Source organism: Takifugu rubripes, chromosome 1 (genome assembly GCF_901000725.2).
Source record: "Takifugu rubripes chromosome 1, fTakRub1.2, whole genome shotgun sequence".
Classification (NCBI taxonomy): domain Eukaryota; kingdom Metazoa; phylum Chordata; class Actinopteri; order Tetraodontiformes; family Tetraodontidae; genus Takifugu; species Takifugu rubripes.
Genome location: NC_042285.1, coordinates 20,106,922 through 20,133,427, shown reverse-complemented (window position 1 = coordinate 20,133,427; position 26,506 = coordinate 20,106,922). Strand labels below are relative to the sequence as shown.

The 26,506-nt window shown below is 46.2% G+C and overlaps 1 protein-coding gene across 1 annotated transcript; it reads right to left on the bottom strand.

Annotated features, from left to right (window-relative positions):
* Positions 1-268: 268 nt before the first annotated feature.
* Positions 269-25,770, bottom strand: LOC101076561 (potassium voltage-gated channel subfamily H member 7). The gene is made up of 16 exons (XM_029847504.1): positions 25,280-25,770; positions 24,791-25,021; positions 16,664-16,819; positions 13,894-14,331; positions 13,726-13,746; positions 12,635-12,846; positions 11,120-11,545; positions 9,002-9,401; positions 8,730-8,930; positions 7,716-7,970; positions 5,322-5,527; positions 5,149-5,233; positions 4,335-4,496; positions 3,301-3,457; positions 1,710-1,890; positions 269-556 (listed from the first exon to the last, which is right to left on the bottom strand). The coding sequence occupies exons 1-16, from the start codon at positions 25,353-25,355 to the stop codon at positions 269-271; spliced, it is 3,495 nt and encodes a 1,164-aa protein (XP_029703364.1). The 5' UTR covers positions 25,356-25,770.
* Positions 25,771-26,506: the final 736 nt, after the last annotated feature.

Genomic DNA, 26,506 nt, shown 5'->3' with positions numbered 1-26,506 from the left:
TTAAGTAGAATTTAGTGGAGAAACTAGTTTGGTGTTATTAGAACTACTGTTACAATATGTAACTACTGTAAAATTGCACTGCTGACTGCAGAAAACACAGTTATCTGCAGCAAACAATATTTTATACACATGCATGTGTTTAAAAAAAGAATCTATCTATCTCACCAAGCAATTGCAAATGAACAACACAAGTGTCTGTGTCAGCATGCTGATGAAAAAGAATGCCGTCATTACAGCAATACCACTCCCATTTTCAGAACAATAGAGTTCATGGCTTGGGGAAGTCGGGGTCGGAGGAGGGCCGATGGAGGTCACCGGTGCCGAAGTCGGCGGGGAACGGCGAGGAAGAGGATATGGATGTGGCGGACGTTTCGGCGGGAAGCAGCACCAGCGCCGAGTGCGGATGATCTGTGAGGAGCTGCTGCGTCCGTGGCTCCGCTTGTCTCTGCACGAGCGCTGTTGTAAGGCTGTCCTGGACGGGGGCCTGGATGGTCGCCAAGCCGGGCTGAGAGTCTTTGGATTCCTGAAGGCTCCTTTCAGGTTTGAGGTTGGAGCCCTGAGAAGAAGAGCAGGAGGTCGCTCACAGTGAACCTTCTACATATCAGAAAAGGTTCAATGAACTCAAAGACAACACAGCCGTGATGTCTTCGAGGACATGACATTCCTTTTTTTATTCTGCTCTGTGTTCCTGCACCAAGTGTCTGGTCACCTTGCCGACTCATAATTTTAAAATTCACTCCATAGATGCAAGAGCGTCTGGTTAAAGTGCCGTTTGCTTTAATTCTATTTTTTTGACCTTAATTAGAAAAATACCCTTTTCTGCCATGATTGACTTTGATTTTGGCTACAAACCCCCAGGTAAACTAATCCCAGTTGGCCCATTGCACTTAAATCCCACCCTTAAATACGTTTTGCTACATGATGTCATCGTGTTGTCCTCCTGCTCGCCCTCTAGTGGCTGGATGCAGCAATTTCAAATGGCACTGAACAAGAGAAGGTTCTCCTCCTGCACATCACCTCTACATCTGAAAGCAAATGAATGTTTAACTTTACATTTACAAAAAGGTAAGAATCAGCAGTATTTTTTTGATACCAGCCAGTAAAGACGCACAGCAAAAAGAAACCTGTCAGCATCCCAAACTGGTGTAAACGTGATGTATTACCATGATGATAAAAGCCCTTCTTTGGGAGGCGGAGATCGAGTATCTCTCTAGACCTCGCTCCGTCTCCACGATTTATAAGCGCCCCGGCGTTGTTCTTGGCTGGCTGCTAACCGCTGATAGCTGCTTTAAATCTCCTGGTTGTCGGTCACACTTCACCAAATGTCACAGCCCTGCCGTGTTGCTCCACAATGACAAATTACCCCACTTCAGCAGATGCTTCGAAAGGGGGGCTTTTCTGAGAAGTCACGGCCAGCTTAACCCCTGAGTACTTCAATGTGTGTAGGAGATTTAACTTTCCTCAAAAGCAGTCATATCTTCCTGTAATGTCAATGTTTATTCTGCAGTTTTAGACCCTTGTTTAAGTTGTCACACGTCTGTCGGAGGAGAATTAAACCAAACCCTCAACATCACTTATCTAATCGGAGTTTTAATGGAATTGAACAAAAAGACTTGTTGGTTGTATTAAACATCTCTCGTGTTGTTGAACAACAGCGATTTGGCGATGTTTGAAGGACATCGGCATATTTCTTCCTCAGTGTTGCTTACTTGGGTTCCTGCATGGCTGAACAGATGGCTTGTAATCAGAGGAACCGGCTGAACCTTCATGGCGGGTCTGTGATAGTCCGGGCTGGAGGTCACGGTGCTGTAGGCCGGTGGCCCCGGTGTCGTCTGCCTCTGCAGCAGCTGCAGGATGGTTTGAATATCTGACACCAACTGAGACTCCAGCCTTAAAACAACACGAGGAGGGAAAGAACAACAGATCAGATCATCGCAGACACGAAGAGCCGAGTAAACGTCGATCTGACCCTGCCGGGGCTGAGCCGGGCGCTAGGTGGAGCGTGTTGCTCTCTGATGGTCAAACGGGGAGACGGCGAGGGCTTGAAAACGCTCAGTCAGAGAGGCAGAGGAGAGATGCTGCTCGTTTTAGGAGCGATAATGAGCTTTGTAGGGGAGGTGTGAATCCGCCATCATTAATGTGGTCAGCCTTAAATTTAGAACGTGAGTAAAATCAGGCGGTGCTGAATTGAAGAATTACCAGCTCTTGCGTCGTCCCTCTGCCAAACGTGTTGAAATACTGTGTAATTAATCCAAACACCATCACGGAGGCTTGCATTTATTGCGGATGCAGCGAGTTTTCTCGGGGGTATTTATGAGGCTATTTGCTCAACAGAATGCTGCTGTAGCATTTTTCCCCCGTCTCTTCCCTTCAGAACAGTCAAAGCTGAAAAAATAACATATGACAGTAAAGTGCTGCTCATCCTGCAGCTCACTGGCATTAGGGGGAGAAAAATAAGGTCAGTTAGAGTGCACTGGATAAAAAGTGTTATTTCTACTAAATAAATTGAGCCAGACTGATTATTTTAGGCTGCTTTTTCTTGTTCTCTGTGCTAATTCCAGGTAAAAAAAAAAGAGAGAGAAAGAACTACCACCCGCTGTTTATTTTAGGTGTGCTCTTAAAACAGAAGGGAACTGTTTGTTTTAGAAAACAAATATTCATATTCGGTCGATTCGGTCTGAAAAATACCCGAGTTTAACGCAAAACGACTGTCCTCAGCCAGCAGCCTGGCAGAAGAAGAACGTAAACAGGCATTTCTTGTATCTGCTGCCATGTTTTATATGTTCATCAGGGGTTCATCTTCCTTCCTGAAGACACCTCTCCCCATCTCTCACCTTCCTCCACCTACTCGTGGATATTGGCATTCGAACCGCAAGTTTCAGCTATCTGCAGTGTTCATTACTTCTTACCAGTGTGGGAAGTGATAGCTTTAAAAAAAACAACAAAAAAAGCAAGCCACAATCGCTAAAAAGAGATATTGTCACTGATGTAATTTCCTCAGATTAAGTGCAAAACTATAAACACATCAAGTTAGTGTTTTGTACCCAGCTCAGACACTGTGTTACCGCCTTAAACTAACTTTACGTTCACTTTTTCTGATATTCTGATATTTTTTACATCATCTCTGCATTCGAAATGAGACTTTTACAGTCCTGTCCCTGTTACGCGCAAGAGAGTCGATTTAATGAAGCGTCCAAGGTTAAAATGGTTGTTGACTGGCGTCGGTCAGGTTTCAGTTCCCAGCCGCCTCCATCTGGGCCAAATTAGGATCGACCGTATGTTGACTCCAGGAATATGCACCTGTTTAGGTGGTCCTGAAGCTGACCCAGGCGCTGCTCCAGCTCTCCATATGTGATTTCGCTGGCAGAGTTATCGTCCTCTTTCAGCTGCTGGAACTGTGCTGACTCATCCGTGAAGTCCGTAGGCTTCTTACAGGCCCATTTATCACAGCAAAGATCTGGAGAGCCAACACAACACGCACGCTTTACATCTTTACATGTGGGTCAGAACAACGTCACTGCTGAGCAACAACAACGACACACACACAAAAAATAGCCTCAGTGGCAATAATTAATCGTTACAAGTGCTCCGCGTGTTTGCTCCTTGTGGGTAATCTATGGTCCTTGTGCAGATATTATCAAGTATTGATGTGATTTTTCCGATGCTAACTACCGTTATCGCTCCAGGCCACATGTTAGTATTCAGCACGCAGTCCGTTGATGACTGTTGGCTTCTTTTGTGATCCCAAACAAAGAGATGTTGGTTCTGCTCAGCCTGTGCATGTGTGTGTGTGTGTGTGTTTGCAGCACCACGATGAGGCTTAGAGATACCAGCGTCCTCAATTGGATGGTGTGTTTACCTTCATCAGCCTGAATTTCTGTATCAAACCAACAAAACTTAAAGAGTAATATGTGAAATATATAAATTATGTTGTAGAGTTTCTTAGTTCTACCCTCAGCTGCACTCGCACACTCCAATGTGAGCACCTGATGTCGTTTATGTCTCTAATATTTTCTTTGTGTCTCCATATCGACACCGTGTAAAAGCTGCTGATCTGGAACTGATAAAGTCCTTATAAGAATTGAGAGTATTTGCAGTAAGAAGAGGTGTTTCCTGGCAGAGAAGTGGCAGAGTGCTGTCTGCAGCTCTGCATCTGATGCCTCATTATAATGTTCCTGCAGGCAATAAAAATCGACTTAAAAAAGGACGTGGCTTGTTTTCTCTTCCTTGTCTCCAGCACGGATCAGAACCGTTGATCTGGAGTTTGTTCCCGACAAGCGAAGGATCTCATCACTGTTTGTTTGCAAGATCAAAAGTCAAAGAAAAATTCTTACCGTTAAAAGACGGTTTCCTGTCCAGATTGTCTCGGAGAGGGAGATCTGAGTCCAGGACCGTGGTGCTGGGTGATGAAGGCCCCAGGGCTTCTGAAGATCTCTGTAAGCTCAAGCGAGACTCCTTCTCCCTCTCTGTGTCCTTCACCACCTCTGAATTCTCCCCTGGAGGACAGCAGCCAACAGTACAACAACACTCTGGACTAAGTTGGGCCTGGACCTTTCTTTTTAGAAAAATGGGAACTAAATGGACCCCTGAATAAGTTCATTCTGGAGGGGACGTTCTTTATAGTAATGTGTTCGTGGGAATTTGTTGCTATGCTATCCGTGTTTTTAAGTATAAGCACAAAACATTATAGGCTACATATATGGGAGGAATACCTGCAAACCTGGCAACGCAACCCCACAAGTCATAACACACTCCCAGGCTAACCAGTGACCGCTAACGCCAAAATACCTTCCATCGACGGCATAGAATCTAGCGAAGAAAACTTAGATAAAGGGAGGAGAGATGATGATATTTTAGCGCCAGATAAGTAATGACCCTGACAGCACAAATCTAACATTTATGTGTAAATGCCCACCGGCTCTGAAAAATCACAGTAAATGCATTCGGCGAGCCAACCCTGACCGCCGGCTCCACCCCTAGGTCGGCAAAAAGGGACTAAAAAGAACATTTTTCCGAGGGGTGAACTTTATTCCATCTTTTGCAATTGTGAGCTGAACTTAAACAAGTTTCAAATGTGAACTTGCACAACGTTGACTGTGGAATGGATTCCAAATGTAGCAGCAGCACGTGGAAAAAGCTTCCCGTTACCTTGGGAAAGATCTGCCGTGAAGGAGATTCTCCTTTTAGTGCCCTTCTCCTCATCATCGGAATCACCGTCTTCAGAGCTTGTAGCCTGGAAAATATAAAAACGGATCAATGCACCTTAAATGGAGCGCCATAAATTCTGCTCTGTTCCATCTTAGGCTGGTGCCATTATCTACCTTTGCGGAGTCATCTCTGAGATTGAAGGTGAGTTCCAGGTTGTTGAAGAAATAGTCAGCAAACTCTGGGTACATATCTATCACCTCCAGCAGATCTTCTCTCTGGATGGTGCTCAAATCGCAGTAACTCAGCGCTCGCACGTCAGCGTTGGACTTCCCAGGCTTGGAGTATAAATGGATCATTTCGCCGAAGATGTCGTTTTTCCCTGTATTCATGCACACAGATCATAAACGGTCTCATAAGGCAGCCCGGTCTCAGGTTGAGGCTTTTCTCTGTCTGCGCCAGCTACAACGGTTCTGCAGTCTCCAAAATTATGTCACGATATTTTGGGGGCTGATCAGAGGCCACGAGGCAGGTTTGTTTTTGTGGCTTATAAAAATATCAAACAGTCTCCTCTGAGTCTCCAAAGGCCCGTGTATCAGTTGTCTATCTTTGATCCATTATTTACGCCAAGGAATACTGGCTAACTCAAAGCTACTTTGAAGTGGAGGGTTCGATTGTGACTGACACGGTTGTTGTGCGCCGGAGAGGTTGGGGAAGTGGTGAAGTTACCGGCATAATCTAGACAAGTTATCCTCGGAGGTCAGAAAAGATGAAACAAGCGTCCGTTTCAAAGCTATCTAAAAATTCTATGAGCTAAATTGAGCAAAATAAAACAGCCCCTGAGGAGGAATCAAGTTCTGGCTGCAAAGGCTCGGCAAATGCCAACACTATAAGCAGGGGCTTAGGGAAGGGATTTGAGATATGTCGGCATCCGGGGTGTCTCAGGCACCATGCAAGCACCTTTGGGCCACAGACGACGGCCGCGCACGCCATGTCATCACTCCACACACGTAAACACAACGAGTTAGCTGGGCGGCAGTTTAAGTCATTTCGCACCTGTGGAACAAAGCCTCAGTATCAGTGCAGATGCTAGCGGACTGCCACCTCATCGGGGCCTGGCAGAGATTGTCAGGACACACACCTCTATTTTAATGATCCACAGCATGGGGCGCATCGCCTCAGATGTGGGAAGGTGACAGCAGAGCTAATTATGCTAGTTTAATGGTGTAAAACAACCCAAATCCTCAGCCATGCAGGAGTTTTACAAGAGCTGGACTAAATTAGCTAAATAACTGTGCATACCTGAGGCATGATAGATAATAATTAATACCATTAAAGGCCACTGCAGCGGCTCAAGGATCCTAATCTTTAATTTGAAAAGCTTTTCATTTACCAGTGCACACACGTGCGATGTGTCCAGGAACATGTTTATGGTGCAACACCACAGTCCTGCCTGCGGATAGCAGTGTGTCCAAATAAAACCCGCAACTGGCTCTTCCTTACATGGACAGTCCAGAGGGCTCGACATAGAAGAGCTCCTGCCACGTTAAGACGGCTGGATTACAGCGCTGAGGATGGACACGCAGGCCTGCTGCTGGGCGGAAACCCAATCCCTAAACATCCAAGCATGGTAAAAAAAACACACAAAAACCCCACAGCCAAATGGTGCTGATAAAGCACTCTGTTTGCAAACAAATGTAAATTTGCTGATCTGTGAGATCAGTGGCTTTTCCAATGTGTGTGTTAATAATGAAATTTGTGTGATGCAGCAGCTTTTGCCGGGCTTAAACCCCATTCTGTCAGGCGCGGCTTTACAGAGCATTCATCTTATGAATAATGGTAAATTTAATCCCCGAATAGTCCGTAGCACCTGTTTGTGGTTCAGCAACGAAGAAAGAGATAAATTATTGGTTTGTTTCCTGGCTGAAAGGAAACGGATGACTATTTTGTCACAGCATGTTCCTGAATTGAATCGAGAGTTGAGAATTATTTTTATCAGCGGTTTTTAGATGGCCTTTTATAATGCCACCACGCTGTCAAAGCCTGGCAGCTACTCCACCGTGCTATTTCAAAATGGCCAAACAACCTTTTATGAAGACACTTAATGGAAATCTCAACGTCTTAAACCTGCCACCCGCAGCAGCCCTCCTGCCCAGAGGAGAGAAGTGGGTCACATCTCAGCGTCCCTGTCAGGATGTGTGAAAATGCTGCCGTAACCGACTGGAAAATTCATTCCTGTAAGGATTCATTTTAGAAGTTAATTATTCAGATGGCATATGAGTCTCTCTGCACGCCCCCCCCCGACCCCTCCCCCCCCAACCCTCCCGCGCATGCTCGCGCCCGGAAGCCGCATCCACACATATTTCCAAATATCAGCCACTCTGGGCATGGCCGGCTCGATCAATAATTGAGAGGATTTGATCAGTCAGAACACGCTGCATAATTAATACCCTTCGCCACATGTCTGAGGCGGGATGTGTGTGTGTGTGTGTGTGTGTGTGTGGCTCCTCTTTGACTCCTTCTTAAATGTGGAGTTTACCCACATTTGATCACTTCATACGGGCGTTTACCTAAGATGGCCACCACGATGTCATCCTTCAGGATCTCAATCGAGCCGCGGCACAGGAAGTAGAGAGCGGTGAGGACGTCGCCGCTGTGGACCAGAGTGTCTCCCGGAGGAGCGTGAGTGGTTCTGAAGCGCATTGCCAGGGCCCGGAGGCAGCCCTTGGTGGCTCCCTGGAAAGCTTTGCAGTTGTGGAGAAGATTCCTGTTGAGGTGAAGGCAGATGTCTGCTTGCAGGCACTCAGGAAAACCCTTTAACACCTACAACGCACAAAACAAAAACTGCAGCCTCAGAGGAATCTACTGAGATGAGCGCTCTGGAAGTTTCACATATATGTGCACGTTATTTTTCTGATAAATTATGTAATCAGCCACTAAATGTCAACAAGTTTTCAAGATCTTTGTACAGGCGCAGCACAGAGCTCCGACTTGGCTTCCTTCTTTTCATGGAAAGTAAACAAATGATATTAAAGTGGGGAGAGTGGGGGATAAAACCAAGCAACACACACAAAAAAACCCTTTTAATACCCTAAATCCTTTCATTTGTAGGTGCCAAGGATTAAATGGAGACTTTTGATATTTGCAGGATGAGTGCTGCTGCTGCTGCTGCTGTGGAAAAACCTCCCCGCACGAATGTTTTCCTCATTGTTGTCGCCGACACCAGCGCTCACGTTTCCAGAGTCAGTGATGCTGCGTGGTGCTTTTGGCTTTAATTAATGACAGGAGCCATACAGATGCTACTGTTGTGCACACCCTGCACGGTTAAACTATGCAACCGAGTGTAGAAATAGCAACAGAGCAGAATAAGCAAAATTAATTAGGGTGGTATTTGCAGCAGAAATAGTTAATTAGTCGAGGGCATGAAATTGGAGGGTAATGAAATAAAGAAATAATGTACCTCCTGCTCTTCCCAAGGCAGAGATGTGGATCCAGCAGCGATGAAATCAAAGGAGAGAGAGCTCTTTTCAGAATGGTTGTTTATTCTCATTGCGGAAGCAGATGGAAATGGGGGTTTTTATTTACCGTGTTCATGTCGATACCGTTGGTGTAGGTCCAGGAGTGCTGGAAATACTCCTCCAGCCGCTGCCGCAGCGGGTTGGGGATCTGGTGGAAACGGATGAACTCCTTGACGCGTAACATTTGGGCATGATAGCGCGCCGTGCCCGAGTACAGTCTCTGGATGATGGCGGAGACGTTGCCAAAGATGCTGGCGTACATGAGGGCTGAAAGACAGACAGACGTCCAGGTGAGCTGCAGTGGACAGACAGGGGCGCGGACAGGGAGACGCACTTACAGCCAATCAGCATGACGCAGATGGAGAAGATCTTCTCTGAGTTGGTGTTAGGGGACACGTTTCCGAAGCCCACGCTGGTCAGGCTGCTGAAGGTGAAGTACAGCGCGGTGACGTACTTGTCCTTGATGGAGGGGCCAGAGTTCGGATCGCTGTAGTTGTACCGCTTCCCTATGGACACGCCCAGGTTGTCCAGCCAGCCGATCTTGTGCTCCAAGTAGGGTTTCTCCACGTTTCCGATAGCGTACCAAATACAGGCCAGCCAATGGGCGATGAGGGCGAAGATGCACATGAGCAGCATGAGGACGGCGGCGCCGTACTCGGAGTAGCGGTCCAGCTTCCTGGCTACGCGGACCAGCCTCAGGAGCCGGGCTGTCTTCAACAGGCCGATCAGAGTGGTCGTCTAAACAATGTGTACAGCCGCAAGAGTTAAGGACAGTACAGGGGGAGAAATCTGTCTGCATATGAAAAATGACTGTGTGTGTTTGTGTTCTCTAATGGGGGGAGGGGGCAGCTCATGAGAGTCACTTTACTGGCTGACCTAACGATGGAGTCTCCCAGGTAGCCGGAACGCAGCTGCAGCAGATAAATCCTCATTTATTCAGCACCAAATGGGCAGGTTCACTTCATCATTCCCCGTTCATGCTTGTGAGGCGATTTACCAAAGTTCATCACCAATAAATCGGCCCTTTAATGACCCGAGACCGGCTGCCTGACCTCCAATGACTGCCACCCTCCTGGTTTACCCACATTATTGAATAAGGAGTCTTATCACAACAAAGGAAGATCTAATCTGATCTGCTGATGAAAGAACATGTTTTGATATGTAATATTGGTTATGTCGAGGTTTTTCATAGAGATTACATCAGTTTAAATGACATTGATAGTCAGTAAGCAAGCCCAGTTTTACATGAGGAGTGAGCAGGCATAATGAATGAGCCTCAGGATTTACATTTTGTGTGCATGCTTAAACAAAGGGAGCCAGAACAGCCTGTTTCTTGCAGTCCGGCAAGAGCATCCAAATTCAAATTAGAGACATTAACATTCGGCAGGCTCAATTTGGCCTTGGTTCCAAGAAATTAATTTCTATCTTGGTATTCTCGATAACACGGATCCACACCGCAGGACACCAATCTTTCATAAAACATCTCCCAATTCGCTCAGGCTTCTGGTGAGAACGAGTGGCTTCGGGAAACACAGCAAGACACTGATCGGAATCTATTTCAAATATATTGCCTTCTCTAATCAAATGATTTACTTAAGAGCTTCTAGATTAAAACCATCTTATTGCGGTGCTGAAGTAAATGAGCCTTGTGGAAACCATCTGCCGCTGTCTCGCTGAGGTTGCTTCCTGAATGGGAATGTTAGTTGAGGAGCACAGAAGGAAAATCATAGACAGCACTGAGGATAGTGATGGATTTACAGTCTGTAATATACTTTCTAAACACCTAATAACCTGCACCTAAGTGTGTGTGCTGCTTTCTCTCTCTCTATATATATATCTATATCTATATGTGTGTACAGTATATCTATATCTATATCTAAATCTAAAAATCTATCTAAATAATGTGTCTAAGAAATTGCAGCATAAAAGGAAGAAATGGAGAAAAAGCTATTCTCCTCTATTTCCCACAGTGGTGGCAGCGGCAGTGGAAAAGATGATTATGGTTTATAATCAGGAGCTTTTCTGGTGTAATGGAGTGCCTACAAAGCACGGCAAAGCACTGAAGTGTATCCAGAGCCTGAGGGGGCATATCCTACCAACACACAAGCTAGTAGACCTGGCAGACAGCCTGCCAATGGCCGTCTCACATCTGCATGTAAGCTTTGCACACAGCCCTGTTGGCCTGGTACTCACATAAATGCATCATTGATTGCCATTTGGTAAGCCATTAATCCGTGTAAATGGATTCTAGAACGAGGACCATTCAAAAAAAAAGGAAAAAAAAAACAACAAACATGCAATTTAAAGTAATCCTTTCAGAGCCGAGACAGAAAAATTCAAGCTTTAAGTAGAGTCCCTGGGGTGCAAGTCTGGTCATACTGGACAGTGTGGGCCACAAGAATGGGAGAACCCAAATACACATACAGTATATTTGTAGATATTCCTCAAAAACATACCTCGTCTGATCCCGAGCCAAAAATGAGGAGGTCAAAGGGAATTGCTGCCACCATGTCTATAAGGAACCAGCCTTTAAAGTAATGGATCGCGATCCTTGCCGGGTCGCTGACCACCTCCTCGTTCTGGTTGACGTAAGTGGTCCTGAAATTTATGAGGATGTCAATAATGAACATGATGTCCACGATTAAGTCCACCATGTTTAGAGGGCTGCAGGAGTATCCGCATTCCCGCCTCCTCTGCTCCTCCTGACCGTTCAGGAGGAAGGCAGCAGAGTAGGGTGTGAGGATGGCCGTGTAGATGACCAGCAGCAGGATCAGCCAGTCCCACACGGCTTTGAAGGGGCTGTAGTGGAGGATGGTGAACTTGTCGATGCGGGGGGTCTGGAGTTTGTATTCTGGCAGCACGTCAGCGCCGAGAGAGAGGACCTGAGGGAGAGAGGAGGCACAGGAGCTAGGAAAACTGGCCACAGCACTCACTGATGTCAATACTGATCATTTATCCTCAATATCCTTCTGAACCAGGACTCACACACACACTCACACACACACTTCTGCATTTCTTTGTATGATGCAACGATGAAGTCTGTTTAATCAGATCAGGATTTTGAACTCTAATCCTGGTTTAGTTTGTATGAATTTTGAATCATTAATGAGGCAACGCTAAGGCGTGGCTTGGGTTTAATTGACTGTGGATGCATTGTCCAAGCTGGATGCAAGTTTAAAACTAAAGAATGGACATCACTAATGTTTGCTCCACTTCTTTAAGTAAATGTGCCATCACAGCTTCGTTCATGCCGTAAAAATGTGTTGTTGAGAGGCTTTTATTTCACACACAAACAAATAGCCCCCCTGCTGGCAAGAAAAATAGAAGCGCCGTGCTTCAAACAACAATGTTAACTGCAAGATGACACATTTTGATCACCAAGAACATAATTATGGTGATTTACGATGAAATCAAGCTAACCCCATGGATCTTAGGCAGGACACAATGACAAACAACTCTAACTAACTCAGTCTGTGCCCTGCCACCATCAATAAGTATCTCAGAACTGTTCCAATTTAGCTGACAGTACAAATGATAAAGTGAGCAGATGTGTAAACTTGCACTGATGGATCTCTTCTAAGCAAACATTTGTTTTAATCTCCCCATTTAGATGAACTGGGAGGCTGGATGGTGAATTATTCAGTGAATCCACAAGGCTACCCTGTCCTCTGCCTTTGGCAGACGACGATGGAGACCTCTCCTAGCAAAAGCAAAACAAACCCTTGAGAAGTGAGAAGGAGGGCGACAGGTCTCTGTTCATTCCAGTTCACTTCATTCCCATTTCATCGACACATGAATTATAGATTTAGGGCTTTCCTGCGCTCAGGAAGAACAGTAGATGCAGAGTTCACATCACAGATGAGTCTCCAAAATAAAGAAAATTAAGAAGCATGTTGTCTGCATCTGTGTCTCAATCCTGCTGTGATGACGACAAACTTTGAAAAACGCAGTCAGGAGAACAGGCAGCTCACCTGCGTGACCTTTTTGGTGACATTGTGAGTTCGATCTTTGACCTTTGGGGCTATGATGGTCGTCTCGGATGTAGGTGGAGAGTGCGGCTTTTTTTCAGTCCCCTCAGAGAAGTTGAGTGCAATCAGAGGGATCTTGTGGATGGTGCTGTACTTGTTGATGTTAGAATCAGAGGTAGAGCCAAGCAGGCTGGACTTCACATGATTAAAGGGGCCTGGCGGGTTGCAATAGAATACACAAAGAAAGTTAAATGTAATGCGAATGCATCGACTGAGACGAGACACACAGAGCGGCATGCAAGGACAGCCGGATCATTTCCAAATTAGCGTACCAGACTGCAGCAATTAGCCAGAACATTTTCAAAATAAAGCCTGCTAAAATCCATTAGTTTGTCGTTTGATGCTAAAACACAGCCACGTTTCATTCCACTTAAAACGATATTTGATGCTTTCACAAGCTTCAAGCACCAATAATCATGAACTCCAAGCATCCAAATGGACAAAAAACATTCAATACATAATAACTAAAAAGAAAGCCCAACCATGGACACACCACCTGAAGCCAGGCCAGTAAGGCAAGTCGAATCTGAATAATTGATGATACGGAGGAGAGGGAGGAGGAGGGTGATGAAGGTAATGCATTGGCTGTAACAATGCCCTGACTTCATGCCATCAAATGTTTTCATGGACAAGCAGTAAATGTGAGGAGTCTTGGGGAAAAGTCCAACAGATGCATTGATTAAAAATGCATGGAGATGCTCACTGTGCAACCCCTTTGCACACTGGCTGAATGTTAACGTGCTGATACCGTGTATCTGTCTGTTCATACCTTACAATTATTAGCTAGCGCTGCATGGAACCACCACAAGCTGCTATATAGTGATCTAACACAAGCATCCCTTCATGCAGGTTCACATCAGCAAAATGTATGCTCATGTTATCTTTTATGAGCACTTTATAAAGCCCCTGTGCAGCGGGCCATCAGCCTGTCCACCAGGAGTGGTCCTGTGAGGAGCATTTATGCTGATTGCCTTGCTTGAAAATCATTCTCCAAAACAAGGCCGAGCGATAAAATAATGGGCAGAAATGATTACCTCTCACATGGCTACCATTGTCTAAAGGCGGCAATTTGGAGGCAAAAAAGAAAGAATAAAACATTTTTATTACACCTGCACGCATTTAGGAAACATCGCCGTTTGAAGTCAGCCGCCACCTGCGGCCTGCTTTTAAATAAGCGTGCTTGTGGTGTTGGTGCCACATACCTTCACTCGTGTGCCGGTCCCTGAATATGTTTTTGGAGTTAGAGTAGCCCTCGATCTCATGGACGGACGAGGCCCGCCTCATGCTGTTGATGCTGCCTCTGGGGAAGGTGTTGGACAGGGTGCTGGAGGTTTGGTGGGCCTCCGTCATGTAAAGCTTCTCCCAGGGGAGTTTGGGAGAGGAGTGGTTGACCGGTTCGGGACTGATGCTGGCCTGGGAGGAGTGGTGGCTGGAGCTGATGAGGCCGTGCAAGTCGTTGTCCTCGGTGGGCGTGCAGATGCTCTTGGTGGGGGAGGGGAAGCTCTGCAGGGCCACTGAGTCCTCATTTTCTTTGGGTGAGTCCACCATCACAGCGTCTGGGTCCTCTTGTGGAAGGGATTGCTTGTTGGTGTTCATTAGGCTCAAAGCAGCCTGGCGGAAGCGAAAGAATCTGCTCCTCCCTAAAAAGTACGAGAAAATCGTTAAGGCATTTTTCCACTAAAAAAACATCCATGGCTGGATAAATTAAGTAGAAAGGAACGGACATGGGCAGGGTTGGGGATGAGTAAATAAATGAACTGTGGCTCAGGGGGCACAGGAAGATGGTCGCTGATGTAATTTAACACTTTAATCAGCTATCGTTGAGCATCACGTCCCTTGATGTTGATCATTTCAAAAGAAAATGACATATTGTGTAAGAGAAGATCTGGCTCACTGACAATAGAGAGTGAAAGCGAAGCCCGCTGTCTCCTGAACCGCCCACCTCTCGGCGCCCTCCTTACATAACTGCCGCTGCCATCTGTTTCCATTCCCGAATGTGCTGATGTTACAACTATGGCAGCTCACAACAGAGCCGTGACACTCAACAAGTATCCTGGAGAGGAACCTACACCGCGCTGATATCCTGAGCCCCCACCTCCAAAATAGTCCCTTACTGCAGGAAGTCTGCGTCATCTGTACTTTCAGCGTGGCAAACGACTTATGTAAGACCCAGAACACAGTTCGGTAATGTTGCTCATGTCAGCACAGATAGCATATGTGGCATGATGTTTTAAGGACATGAGGGTTGAACTTCTGATCATTAGTGAAGCTCTCTGGGCATCCTCAGCGGTCATTTAGAGAACTGTGCCAGTTCGGCTCCCTGCGACTCATCATTTCTTTAACATCTCGGCAGAAAGTCTTCGGACGCATCGCATCAACGACCCACTTAAGAGACATCTGTGCTGTAAAAACGGCGGTCGGAATTCAGAGTGCAGTGAAATATTAAACACACAGTCAGGAGTTACTCCATCTTTAGATAATCAGCTCACAAGAACATCATCAACAAACTACTACAATATCCCTTTATATATTGAGAGGCTAAAGTCAAATGTTCTAATTAACAGAATAGTTTCAATCAGTTTAATTTCTCCCATGACTCAAGGACCAAAATAAAACCACAGCCAGCTCACGGCGCAGGAGAGCCCGGCTCTGGGAGAAAAAAAAAGGACACGGCCGAGGCAGTCGAGGAGGAGAGGAAGCAATCAAAGTGGCGCGGCTAGAAACACAGCTGGGGAGCAGGTGGAGGGAGCGGAGCTGGCATCAGTGGCAGCAGCAGCAGAGCCCGTCCCCAGCCCCTGTGCTCAGGCGCTGCGGGGAAAATAATTGCGATGTACCAGCATCTCCTGGCCGCCGCACCAAATTGTTCAGGGCTGGCACTGAGCTCAGCCTGTTGTTCCTAAAATAATTGTTTGCTCCTCTTCCTGTGGCCCTGGTATCTCTTTTTAGCAGCAGGATCAGTGCAACATTAGCGCTGAGAACAACCTTAGAGGCTGCAGCTACTTAATTTAAACGCAGAGCTTATTAATATGTGCTTTAACCCTTCCAGAAGCGTTATTATGAGAATACTTATTAATTGTGTTCCTTCGGGTGAAGCAGAAAGTACACGACTGTCGTCTCTCCTTAAAATGACATTCAAGGGGTGAAAATGGCGCCGCGTGAACTTGCACTTCATTGCTCTGGAGTCATGTGAGTGCAGACAAAAGTATATTTGTATATATTTGGTGTGCGCGCGTAATGAAGAGCTTTTTAATGTAAAGTCACATCGGATGTTTATCTGCCTTGTCTGCCCACAGATCGCCCTTCTGAGGCGCTGTCACAGGCCGTCAGCTCTGATGAACAACAAGCGGCCGCCGCGGACGCACGTGCTCATTCACACATAAGCAGATGCAGACGAGCGCACGCATGCGAGCGCGGCGTAACGGCACAAGCCAAATGCCACCGCCTTGAGGCCTTCGCGCTGAGTGAAGTGGATCGCCGCGGCGCAGTCGGAGAGGAGACGCCGAGCGCCTCCAATCAGAGCGGGGACGCGGCGTTGCATCAAAATGCACACCTACTGATGCAGAGGGAAGATGTGGGTGCCGCGCATGCACGTGTGTGCACGTTGAGCGGCTGCGGGGAGTCAACGGAGGATCGTTCGGTGCAAACCGAACCATTTTGAAGGGGGTAATGGTGGCTGGCAGCCTGACTGGAGGTTATGCTGAGCATGCCAGAGAATCCAAATCTCTTGTGCTTAATTAGTGTCTGACAGATGTTGAGGGCTATTTTAATAACACAAATCACTCATGCAAGCATCATTCCTTTACGAGGGGTTTAGAGGGAAGGCTGTGCAGAAGGAAGCACATCCAATGGGGTGGTGGAGGCTTCCTCGTCAATGTGTGGAGAAAGACTGGTGCATGGGGAGAGAAAAGCAACTCGGTCCATTGCTTTTTAGGATTCTCATAGTGAGGCGAGAGGAGCCCTTCAAATACTCACTTTGATCTGACTTTGTCGGGGACGTCTGGCTTATCTTCTCTGTGGAGTTGTCACTCTCCTCATCCACCACGTACTCGAAGTTTAAGATGAACATCATCACCACTCCCTCCTCGTTTTTCACCGGGATTATGTGAGTGTTGCACTGGAAGTCGGACCCTGTGAGAGAGACAGAACGTGGGGGAGAACAAAAGGATTGAGGACCCGGCTTCCTCCCGGTTAGCTCGCGGTACATTAAACAATCATCTGAGAATTGTTGATCTGGTTTAAAGGTCAACGCCTGCATGTCAGAACTGATGAAATACTTGCCATAAAGTAAGCACTAACTGTGCATGCATGTGTGCGTGCACGTGAGCCGTGGGCCATATGATGCAAGGGCAGCATATTTTTAATAAGTAACATGTAACATGATTGTAGACATTAACAAACAGCCAGACAACAGCGTTGGGCAGAATAGATCACACACACAGAGCAGATTACAGCCAATTTGGAGGATTGCGATGTGCTCATGGGAATAATGACTAAACCAGAGGATTGCATGAAGCAATGGAGCAGAAAATGATCTGTGATCTAAACTTAGTCTCCAGCCCAAAATACCCCAGTGTCTCTACTGCATCGGTTACAGCGGGATTAGTGAGAGCAACTGATGCCCACGGGCACAACTGCCCGACCGATAAAACTTTCTTCTCACTGGACCTTAAAACCACAACACACTCGGCGCTACACATGCTAGTGCTATACATTCTTGGAATGGAGGAAGTGACGCTGGCTGTGAGGTCCCAACAGCTCTAAAAACGCTGGGAATTTCAGCGCATTTTCATCGGGCAGAGACAGCAGGAAAAGGACGGTTAGCATACTAATCTTTTTTTTTCGGAGGTAGAATATAACAACATTAGTATGCCAACCGTCCTTTTCCTCCTGTCTCTGCCCGGTGGTGTTGTGTGCTGCTCTGGCTCACAGAGGACATGTATTAGCACTGCTCACTGTAATCTCCGCAGGGCTCACAGACACCCTGCCAGCAGCATTCATTAGCAGCAGACTTGCTGTCTGACTAAATATAACAGGCACTGTCTGCCTCAACATGCCAGAGTTCTGTTGGAAGGATTTCTGCATCAAAACCCCCAGAGGTAATGCTGCCCCACTGACAGTCTTATAATGCAACTTTTAAACGATGAGAAACACGCTCGCATCTCCCGGGTTGGAGACGATAAGCGAAAGGTGAGCTAATGAGCCTCAGCAGAAGAATGCTCTGCACACATCTTCTCAGGTGTGAAGCTGGTTGTCATGTCGGGTAGAAAAGTGGAAATAATGTTAGTTGGAGAAAAAAAAGGCACTCACAGGCTCAGACAGTTTCCTAAAAGCTTTTCACTCAATTGTGCATTGTCCCGCACAATTAAGCACACAGGACAATGGCTGGTTTAGACGCTATCGCCGTGTCCGTTTAGCACGGTGGACAAACTTGGCAATAAAACACATCACAAAACTCTGATTGAAATGCTACATTTAGCATGTTGTGCCTACTGAAAGGTCTCTTAAGGATGGGGACAACGTCATTCTGATTGTTATGAAGCACGTGCCGCCTCGTGCTGCCTATTTAAGAGGTTTAGTGATCCTAACAGGATCTCCAAGCTCCTGTGATTATGGGTGGATCTCTGCGTTCAGGTTTACACAGACTCTGTTGATGACCATAAGGGCCAGCGTATCTGCTCTGGGCCCCAACCCGGGGCGCCCAGAATTAACAAACGAATACAGATTAAATCCTCATGACACAATTGCCGAGCGGAACAGGAAAAGACTGCAGCTCATGGGCTTTACAAAGGCTTCGGTCTTAAGTTTCCACCCAGGAATATTAATAGTGCGTTTGAATCTGATATTTAAACACTTTCTGTCGTGAGTCTTTTTGCCCCAACAAGATTAAAAAGATTTCAGCAGTGTTTGAACCTGTGAGGTCTGTTATTGTGGAGGAAACAGTACAGTAAACACAGCAGCACTAATCTAGCACACTAAAACGCACCGTCAGCAGCGACATTTCTGGGCTTGACTACACCTCGCCAGATGGGGAGACAATGGCCAAGCTTAAAGGCTAAGCAAGGGAGGGGGCTCCTCTCATCTGCTCCCCCGCTGAATGTCACCTCTCCAGAAATGGCTCAAAGAGGAGCTTTCATCGCACCGAGACGGTGGGAATTTGATCTGATGACACAGCGTGGCGTGATCAATATCATCGTCCCCCCCCCACCCCTGTAAAATTGCCTCTTGTCCCACCAATGTTCTGACCTCCACCAGTGAGAGCAGACTTTCGGGAACAGGGAGAGCTTCTCTTCCCTCTGCTCAGCCCAGTGATGTGGGCCATGTGATGAGTAGATGCTCATGACTTAAATACACAAGGCCTCTGCCATTGATGAGGAACAACAGCGGTATTCATCCTCCTCATGATGCCAAACAAAGGTCAAGTCATTTCCTATCAACCATAGGATTTAATTTGATTTTCCTCCCTCTTTTTGATGATCGTTCCTCAATTAATACTATTACTAATTGAGAAATACAGCCTCCAATGTTTTATTACGCAGGGATATTTCAAATAAAGCTTTGATGGTTGAGAACCTTCTAGAACCCATAACTCAAACCTGATTGGCCGTACATTTTGAATGGGGCCACGATTCTACTAAGGAACCAAATCTGGGTAACGTGATGGAGACGTGTGATTCAAGCCTTCAGAACCCCCTGCTGCTTGTGGTTATAAAGAGATTTGGAGCATTTTTTGAGATTTTTGTGCAAATTTTCTTAAGAAAAGAGACTTTTTGGGGTGGGGTGGGGGGGATCTAGGAAGGATTAGAGGTGTGTCAGTGTGCTGCTCCGAACACCAGCTGGAGTATTTTGGTGAAGGTGTGAATCCCTGGTGTGTTTCACTTTTCCACTTTTTATATCCTCAAAAAGATCTGATGTATATAAACTGAACACTATCTCTTTTGCCATATACATTTAGAATTGTTAACATTCTTTTTAAGTTACTTTCACAGTTAGTAACAAAGGTAAGATCCTTTTGATTGTTTGATTTTTAATGATTGATCTCTCTGTCATGGATACAAGACTCAAACCAAATGTTTCTATTTTATCTGTTCAGCGGCTTCTTTATTTTTTATACGCTTCTGGCTGAGACAAAGAGGCACCTTTGTTTACTCTAAATAACGCCGTAAGCATTTAGGATGTCATTGCCACAGGATATAAATATGCTGTGTCCAGGTGTCCAAGTCTGACATGCATGGAGAATGTTCAGGTGGAAATGTGGGATCCCGGTGGCATCCCGTTGGACTCATTACAGGGGAAATAACAGCAACTGCACATGGAATCTGTCAGACGTCTGCTCAGAAATGCAGGTTTTACCGCTAACAGAGCAGCCACCGAGGCCAGGACAGCTGCAGGAGAGGCTGCATGTTTGTACAACATCCTGAAACAAACAGTATAAACCTTCAACCAGTCCATCATCCATCCATCATCCATCCATCCATCCATCCATCCATCCATCATCCATCCATCATCCATCCATCCATCCATCCATCCATCCATCCATCCATCCATCCATCCATCCATCCATCCATCCATCCAGATGTCTTCTTTATTATTCCGTGTGCTCAGTCGTTGCATCCTGTGTTGTTCCCTTTAAGTTTAATGTTTAACTGATGGGCAGCTCTTTGTTAACCCAAATGTAACGTCGCTGGTGTGGATGTAGGTCTCCCTCTCTCTGCCACTGTACATCTGTCAAACGCACAGATTTGACAGATGCGTGATATGATTAGCAAATGACCAGGATAACAACAGACGAGCGGATGTGTTGGGGGTGCGTGCTACCAAAGATATTGCTGGCATTCTCCCGAAACGCTCATATCCAGCACAACACGGGACTGTCCAAACACACTAATGGCTGCTGGACGGGGCTGACAGTGAGGGCACCGGCAAGGACCCATTAATTCCGTGACCTTTACACAGAGTGTTGCCCTGCTAGCCAAGAATTGTTATTTACACCTGACTGAATGACTGAATGGAGCACGTATCTCGATGGAAATTTCATTACTCCCGATTCAGATTCCATCATAAATTATGAACACATTGCTGCTTAATCAAGTGCTTCTTTAGGTTCTTGGATGACTCACAGGTCAGGCGGAGTTTTAATGTGACTGCAGGACATGCTGACACATACGGTGGTACAGCTGACATAATGTAAACGCTGCTGTGCATTTTTTAATCAGAATTGAAAATGATAAGCTACACTTATCTGACCCTTGCTATTGGAGTTTGATGATGTATTTGGGCTCCATATTAATCTGCATAAGCTGATCTACTTGAGGGAGAAACACGAGTAATATTGTAGAGCGATGATATTCGCTTTGTGTGTCTTTCCACCAATGTGCTATCTGTGACCGCAGCTTTTAAACAGCACGGACCCGGAATACCGCCTGGTAGTAAGTCTCATATAATGAAATCTGACATGTTCCTCGTTGAGGGCTATTCTGCTTAAGCCAATACGCAACGTTACTGGGGCGTAGCCAATCGGGACTAAGGCATGTACGGAGAGGCCATGCAAGCTAACCCTTTGTTTACAGTCCCTAAGCCTTGTGGCCATATCTCGCCTCTGTGCGACTGCTGTGAGCTGCGCAGCCTGGCCTAATTTCACCTTCAATCAGTGTCTGCACAGCCATCAGGGATAACTAGCACCTCTGGCTCAAACTACACTTCATTTGTGTTTATCAATTCATTACATCCTTCTCTGTGCTCTTTCATTCCGTCTATTTTTGGTCCAAATGCTGCAAGATTGGGAGCAGTAAACAGCGCGACCAGACGTTAGAGAACCAGCAGAGATAGAGAAAAATTCACCGTAGTATGGAGATGAATATTAGATTACCACCTCCAGTACAAGCTTCCCTGTGGATATAAATAGCCCGTGGATGAGTATTTCTGTCTAATGCTATGTCTAAGGATATTTGGGTGCTCACGAATCCATCCAATCTTTTCTCTGCAGACACATTTATTTATCAAAAAACAATGAAAAGTGGGAAAAGAGCAAACTGCTCAATACTCACATATCTATAGCTCATTTTGTGATTCATGGTATACTCATGCTATAGCTTCTCATATACGACAGAATCGAGTCAAATATCTAAACATTAATGACACAATACACCAATAATGGTATTGGAACCTTCACATTTGATAGATTTCATTGTTCCTCTGACTTGATGTAGACTGATTCCCGACTTTGGTTCGCCACCATCAATGTTTTGCAAGTCTAACCTGTAGTTTATGTTTTATACAATATCCCGAAAAAACAAACTAAGACTTTTGATTGGCATTTACTTAAGGAAAAGGATGCACATGCTGTTATTTGGCCAGTTCCCGTGGCGTGTGTTCACCCCGGGGAGCACCGCAGCCTGCTTTAAAATGTGTTTTTCAGTTTAAGGAGCTGTTAACAAATGAAACCCGACGACGAAAGCTCTGTGCTTCACCTCACGCTGCGAGACACCAAAGAGCTCCATCTGATGAAAAATGGATGTGCTCTTTTGCAGAGTAGTCGCCCAAGTGTCCCGCGGCACACCTTTGCGCACCGTACCCCCCGCCCCGTGCCCTCGCTCCCCTGCCATCGAACACTTAGCGCCGGCGTGCGGCCCCTCGCACCCCTCGGTGGGGAGTCACCTATGAAACCCTGCACCCACGCAGACCACATGTCCGGATCATTCAGCGCGGTGGGCTAAGCTGCCGCTGTTATATGGCCATTATCCATTTAACGTCTCTCTGAGCGGTGTCAGCTTCCTTTTGTTAACACTCATTCAGGTACAAAGTATTATTACACCCCGTGGAACAGGATAGTTTTACAAAGCCATGAAGGGAAAGCATTTACCTCATTGATTATGCATCACCATTGGAGCAAGAGTGCTCCTGTGGTGCCTCCTCATAACCCATCCATAGCTGGCACACACATAAATGAAATGAAAAAGCCCTTTGTGCTGAAGGCCTTTGCACTGTTCCCATGGTCCCCTTTGTTCCACTACTTTTAATTTCCAAGCATACGTATAAGCTGCTTAACTTTTTTTTTTTTTTGCCTTTTCGGTGAAAAGCCAGAGCTCGCTGGCTGCCGATGTTGCACTACTCCTTTCCTCCGACTCTGACCTCACCTGCGTTGAGATTTGCCAGCTCAGTTGACGAAGGAGCGCAGCCACGCGCCGCGTCACCTTTCAGTCCGCCCAGAGTCAGGCGTTTACGGCAGGATTCGCATTTCAACCGATCCCTCCAGGAGGGAAAAAGAGTTCCGAGAAATATGGCTTCCTCGCGTGTGCGGGAATGAGATGATGTGTGAAGCACGGTTAGCGGTTGCAAACTGGAAGATGTTAAGACAAATAATTGAGCCATTTGCATGAGGACTGAGGCTCCGTTAAAACCAGAGGACACTGGATGCCTCCACTTTCCACCCATCAGCTTCAGTTTGACGTGCGGCTTGAATCAATAGGGCCATCTCTTTCTCCGGGATGCCATGAATCTTTCATCCCACTCTCGCAGCGGGAGCATGTGGATTGTGTCCTCCATACCAGTTTAATGCATTTACTCTGTAAGCTGCTCATTCCCAGTCATCACAATGTCAGGCCTGACATCTTTATTCATGAGCCACACGCTCGCCACAAAGTCCTCTGAGGAGTATTAAGACTTGTGTCTTGAAGCCGCCGTGCACACCGGTGAGGATTTTGAAGTGACGGAGTGCAAAGATTATGTTGGGAGGCTTTTCCGCCGCTCTCATTCGCCACGCTTCAAACATTACGCAGCCGCGCGGCGCTTTAATGGAGCACGGCGCAGGCGTGTAAGACGGGAGGATGGGAAGCTAAATTCTGTTAAAATCCCACATGTCAGAACGCAAGCTGCTCATCCTCCTGCAAACGGACCCTGGAGTGTTCGGTGCGAGTGTCTTACAGGTTTCTGAGAGGATCTATTTTAGCAGCGTCGCAGCTGTAGTTCCCCGCTGAATTAGCAAAACAACAAAACAGGTCAACAATAACAATAAAAAGTCAGCCTGCTGATTAAACATGTATCCATGGCCTAGAATCTAATCAAACCCCCAATTAAAAATTAAAACCCTGGCTCCTCATGATTAAATAAAACATTACATTCTCCTACTTTTCCCGGGTTACAATCCTTGTGCTGCTGTTGCAGGAGCCTCAAGTACAAAACGCAAGTTCGCAATGACAATATCACACACACACACACACACACACACACACACACTGGTGCAGCAATAAAAGAGCAAGAACAAAAGCCCCTACTCCTAATGTGCCGCACTAAGACAAGGCTAGATCCCGCGCGGCTACATCATAACGGCCATAAAGAGCTCATGTAGAGCATGGCAGGAGGGGGACAATCCCAGGGTTTATGCCGCTAAGCGATAACATCGCATTAATTCCCTGTGACTCAGGAGCTCTGCAGTGCACCATTCACCAGGACAAGCAACTGGATAAAACTGAATGAAAAGCCCTCCAGCATTAAAAGATGTGTCTTTATTCAAAGCTGGCAGCACTGTAGCGGTTTGCTGTCATACGGACCAGTGGACTGGTTTGTTTGTGTCCATCATGCTATGGACAACAACAGTTCTTAGTTGTAGATTTTGTTTAATGCCATTGTGCCGGTTATAAGGATCTCTTCTCCATTGCTTTGGATTTGAAATCCAAATTTTCCTTCTCTAAATGCAGAGTGATGCTGCTGATCTGACAAGGCTCTCGAAGGATGAGCTGAACTTGCATATTAATTTCCATCCATCATATTGGAAACCAAAGATGAACGCCATGTGACACACGCTCTGAAACACTGCCGCAGTTTTACCGAGGTTGTGTGTAACGGGCTTGTCTGTTTACCAGTTTTTTAAATTAATCTTTATTGTTGTGTAGTTTTTGGAATCCCAAGGACGTTAAATCAACTATATTTGTTCTAACAGGGGTTATTTTTTGCCTTTGTCATGCCAAGAATTGTGTCTGAAGCTCTGCTGAGCGACAGCCAGGCTGGTTGTTATCAGTTGACATCGTGACGTAAAGACGAGCTGCAGCAGGCGCAGCGACAGTCACGTGACAGTTACACGTTTGTGAAAGGGCGACCACTCACTGTCCTTCCTGTAGTAGGTGATCTCCACCTTGCGCTCCTCGGACCCGAGCACGGCCTGGGAGACCTGGCTGATGGCCTCTTCGCTGGTCAGGTCTCCGTGGAGGAAGTCGCAGGTGCAGGGCTTCTGCATGATGTCGGGTCTGGAGAAGCCCGTCATCTCACAGAAGCCATCGTTACAGTAGATGATTGCACAGTTCTCCACTCTGGCATTGGCTATGACAAATTTCCGGTCTGCATAGAGACAAAATATGTTCCAGGGAGTATTTTGACCCACTGAAGCTCACAATCAAGTTGTTCAAGTTTTAAACAAGCGGACGACATTCAGCAGATTGGAGGACATTTATATTCAGTAAATCTATAGTAGCTACACAATTCACACTCAGATCAAAACAAAAAGAGACATATATCATCGCTACGGCCAACATTTAGCTACATAAGACCTCTTTATGTCTGTTCTGCTCCAGCAGAAGAGCGCATCCACATACTTACTTTGACCCTCGAATTTCCGTATAATTAATCCAAGGAACGTATTCTGTGGTGCTACGTGACCTCTTCTTACAGGCATGTTTACGCGCAGAATATCCCACCACCTCCAGCAGAAGCGCCTTCACAAGTAAAATCCCGAAGTTACAGATGTTGGCGCTCGGTGCCGCTGCCTTCACCGCGGACCATAGCCGAAGCGTGCGAGCGCGCTCTCTCTCTGCACTTTCTCAATGACCTTCCCTCCTCTCTACCCAGCCTGTGCGCCTGAGCATGTGAATTTCTCCTCGCCGAAACGCACGGAGTCGGGGAGGATTGTCAGAGTTGCGTTGAGTTCGCCCAGCATTGCGTGTCGCGGACGGGCGCGATCCTGACGTGCTCCGTGGTGCTGTGCTGCGCGCAGGAAGCGGACAGTGGCTGATATGTCAAAGGGAGTGACGTGGTTCCCAGGAGGCTTAGTTCCCTCCACTTCGGCTGAGGTTAAGTCCCAGCCCTGTGCACTTAGACTGAAAATTATGAGAATATGTGCTCGGTTACAATCTCGTGCAAGAAAGCGCATTTATCCCGCACTTTCAGCAAACAAAAGCCTCCGGTACATTTTTACCGCATGCTTGTGTGTGCAATATTCATTGCATTTATGTAAAAACCACAATAAAAAAACAAAAATTGCTTTCCTAGTTACACACAATTTGTAACAATATGGTAAATTATTTTCATTTTGTTGGTATGATGCTCAGTGACATCAGCAACAATAGCAAACTTCGGATATTAGCTACAGATGAATCCCTTCAAAATCTAAAAAATATTTGTCTTTCATGACATGCAAGTTGTCTGATGTAGGACAGCCAATGTTGCGGAAGAATTGTGGCAGCATAAAACAGTGATTTTCCTTGATAAATCAGCCTTTTTATTGGCTCAATATTGATGCTAATTTTAGTTCCGCACTCAAACGTTGCTAATTTGAAGCGTCGCCAGGCTCGAAAACACGTACAGTGTGTTCAGAGGAGCTGTCCTTGGTTCTAGAACCTCAGTATCAGTGGGAAAACACACACACACACACACACACACACACACACACGCACACACACACACACACACACACACATTTATACTTTGTTTACTGTCTATATAAACTTAATCAAGTTTTGAGATGACTAATGTCCTGTCACATGTTCTTACATTCAAGCTTTTCTTTGATCAACAGCCAATTTCCAACATGTTTCTGATCTATTAATC

Coding starts and splice junctions, on each gene's coding strand:
- LOC101076561 (XM_029847504.1), bottom strand. CDS start 25,355: ATGCCTGTAAGAAGAGGTCACGTAGCACCACAGAATACGTTCCTTGGA. Junction 11,546..12,634: donor TCACCAAAAAGGTCACGCAG/GTGAGCTGCCTG, acceptor TCTCTCCCTCAG/GTCCTCTCTCTCGGCGCTGA. Junction 5,234..5,321: donor TCAGAGATGACTCCGCAAAG/GTAGATAATGGC, acceptor TATATTTTCCAG/GCTACAAGCTCTGAAGACGG.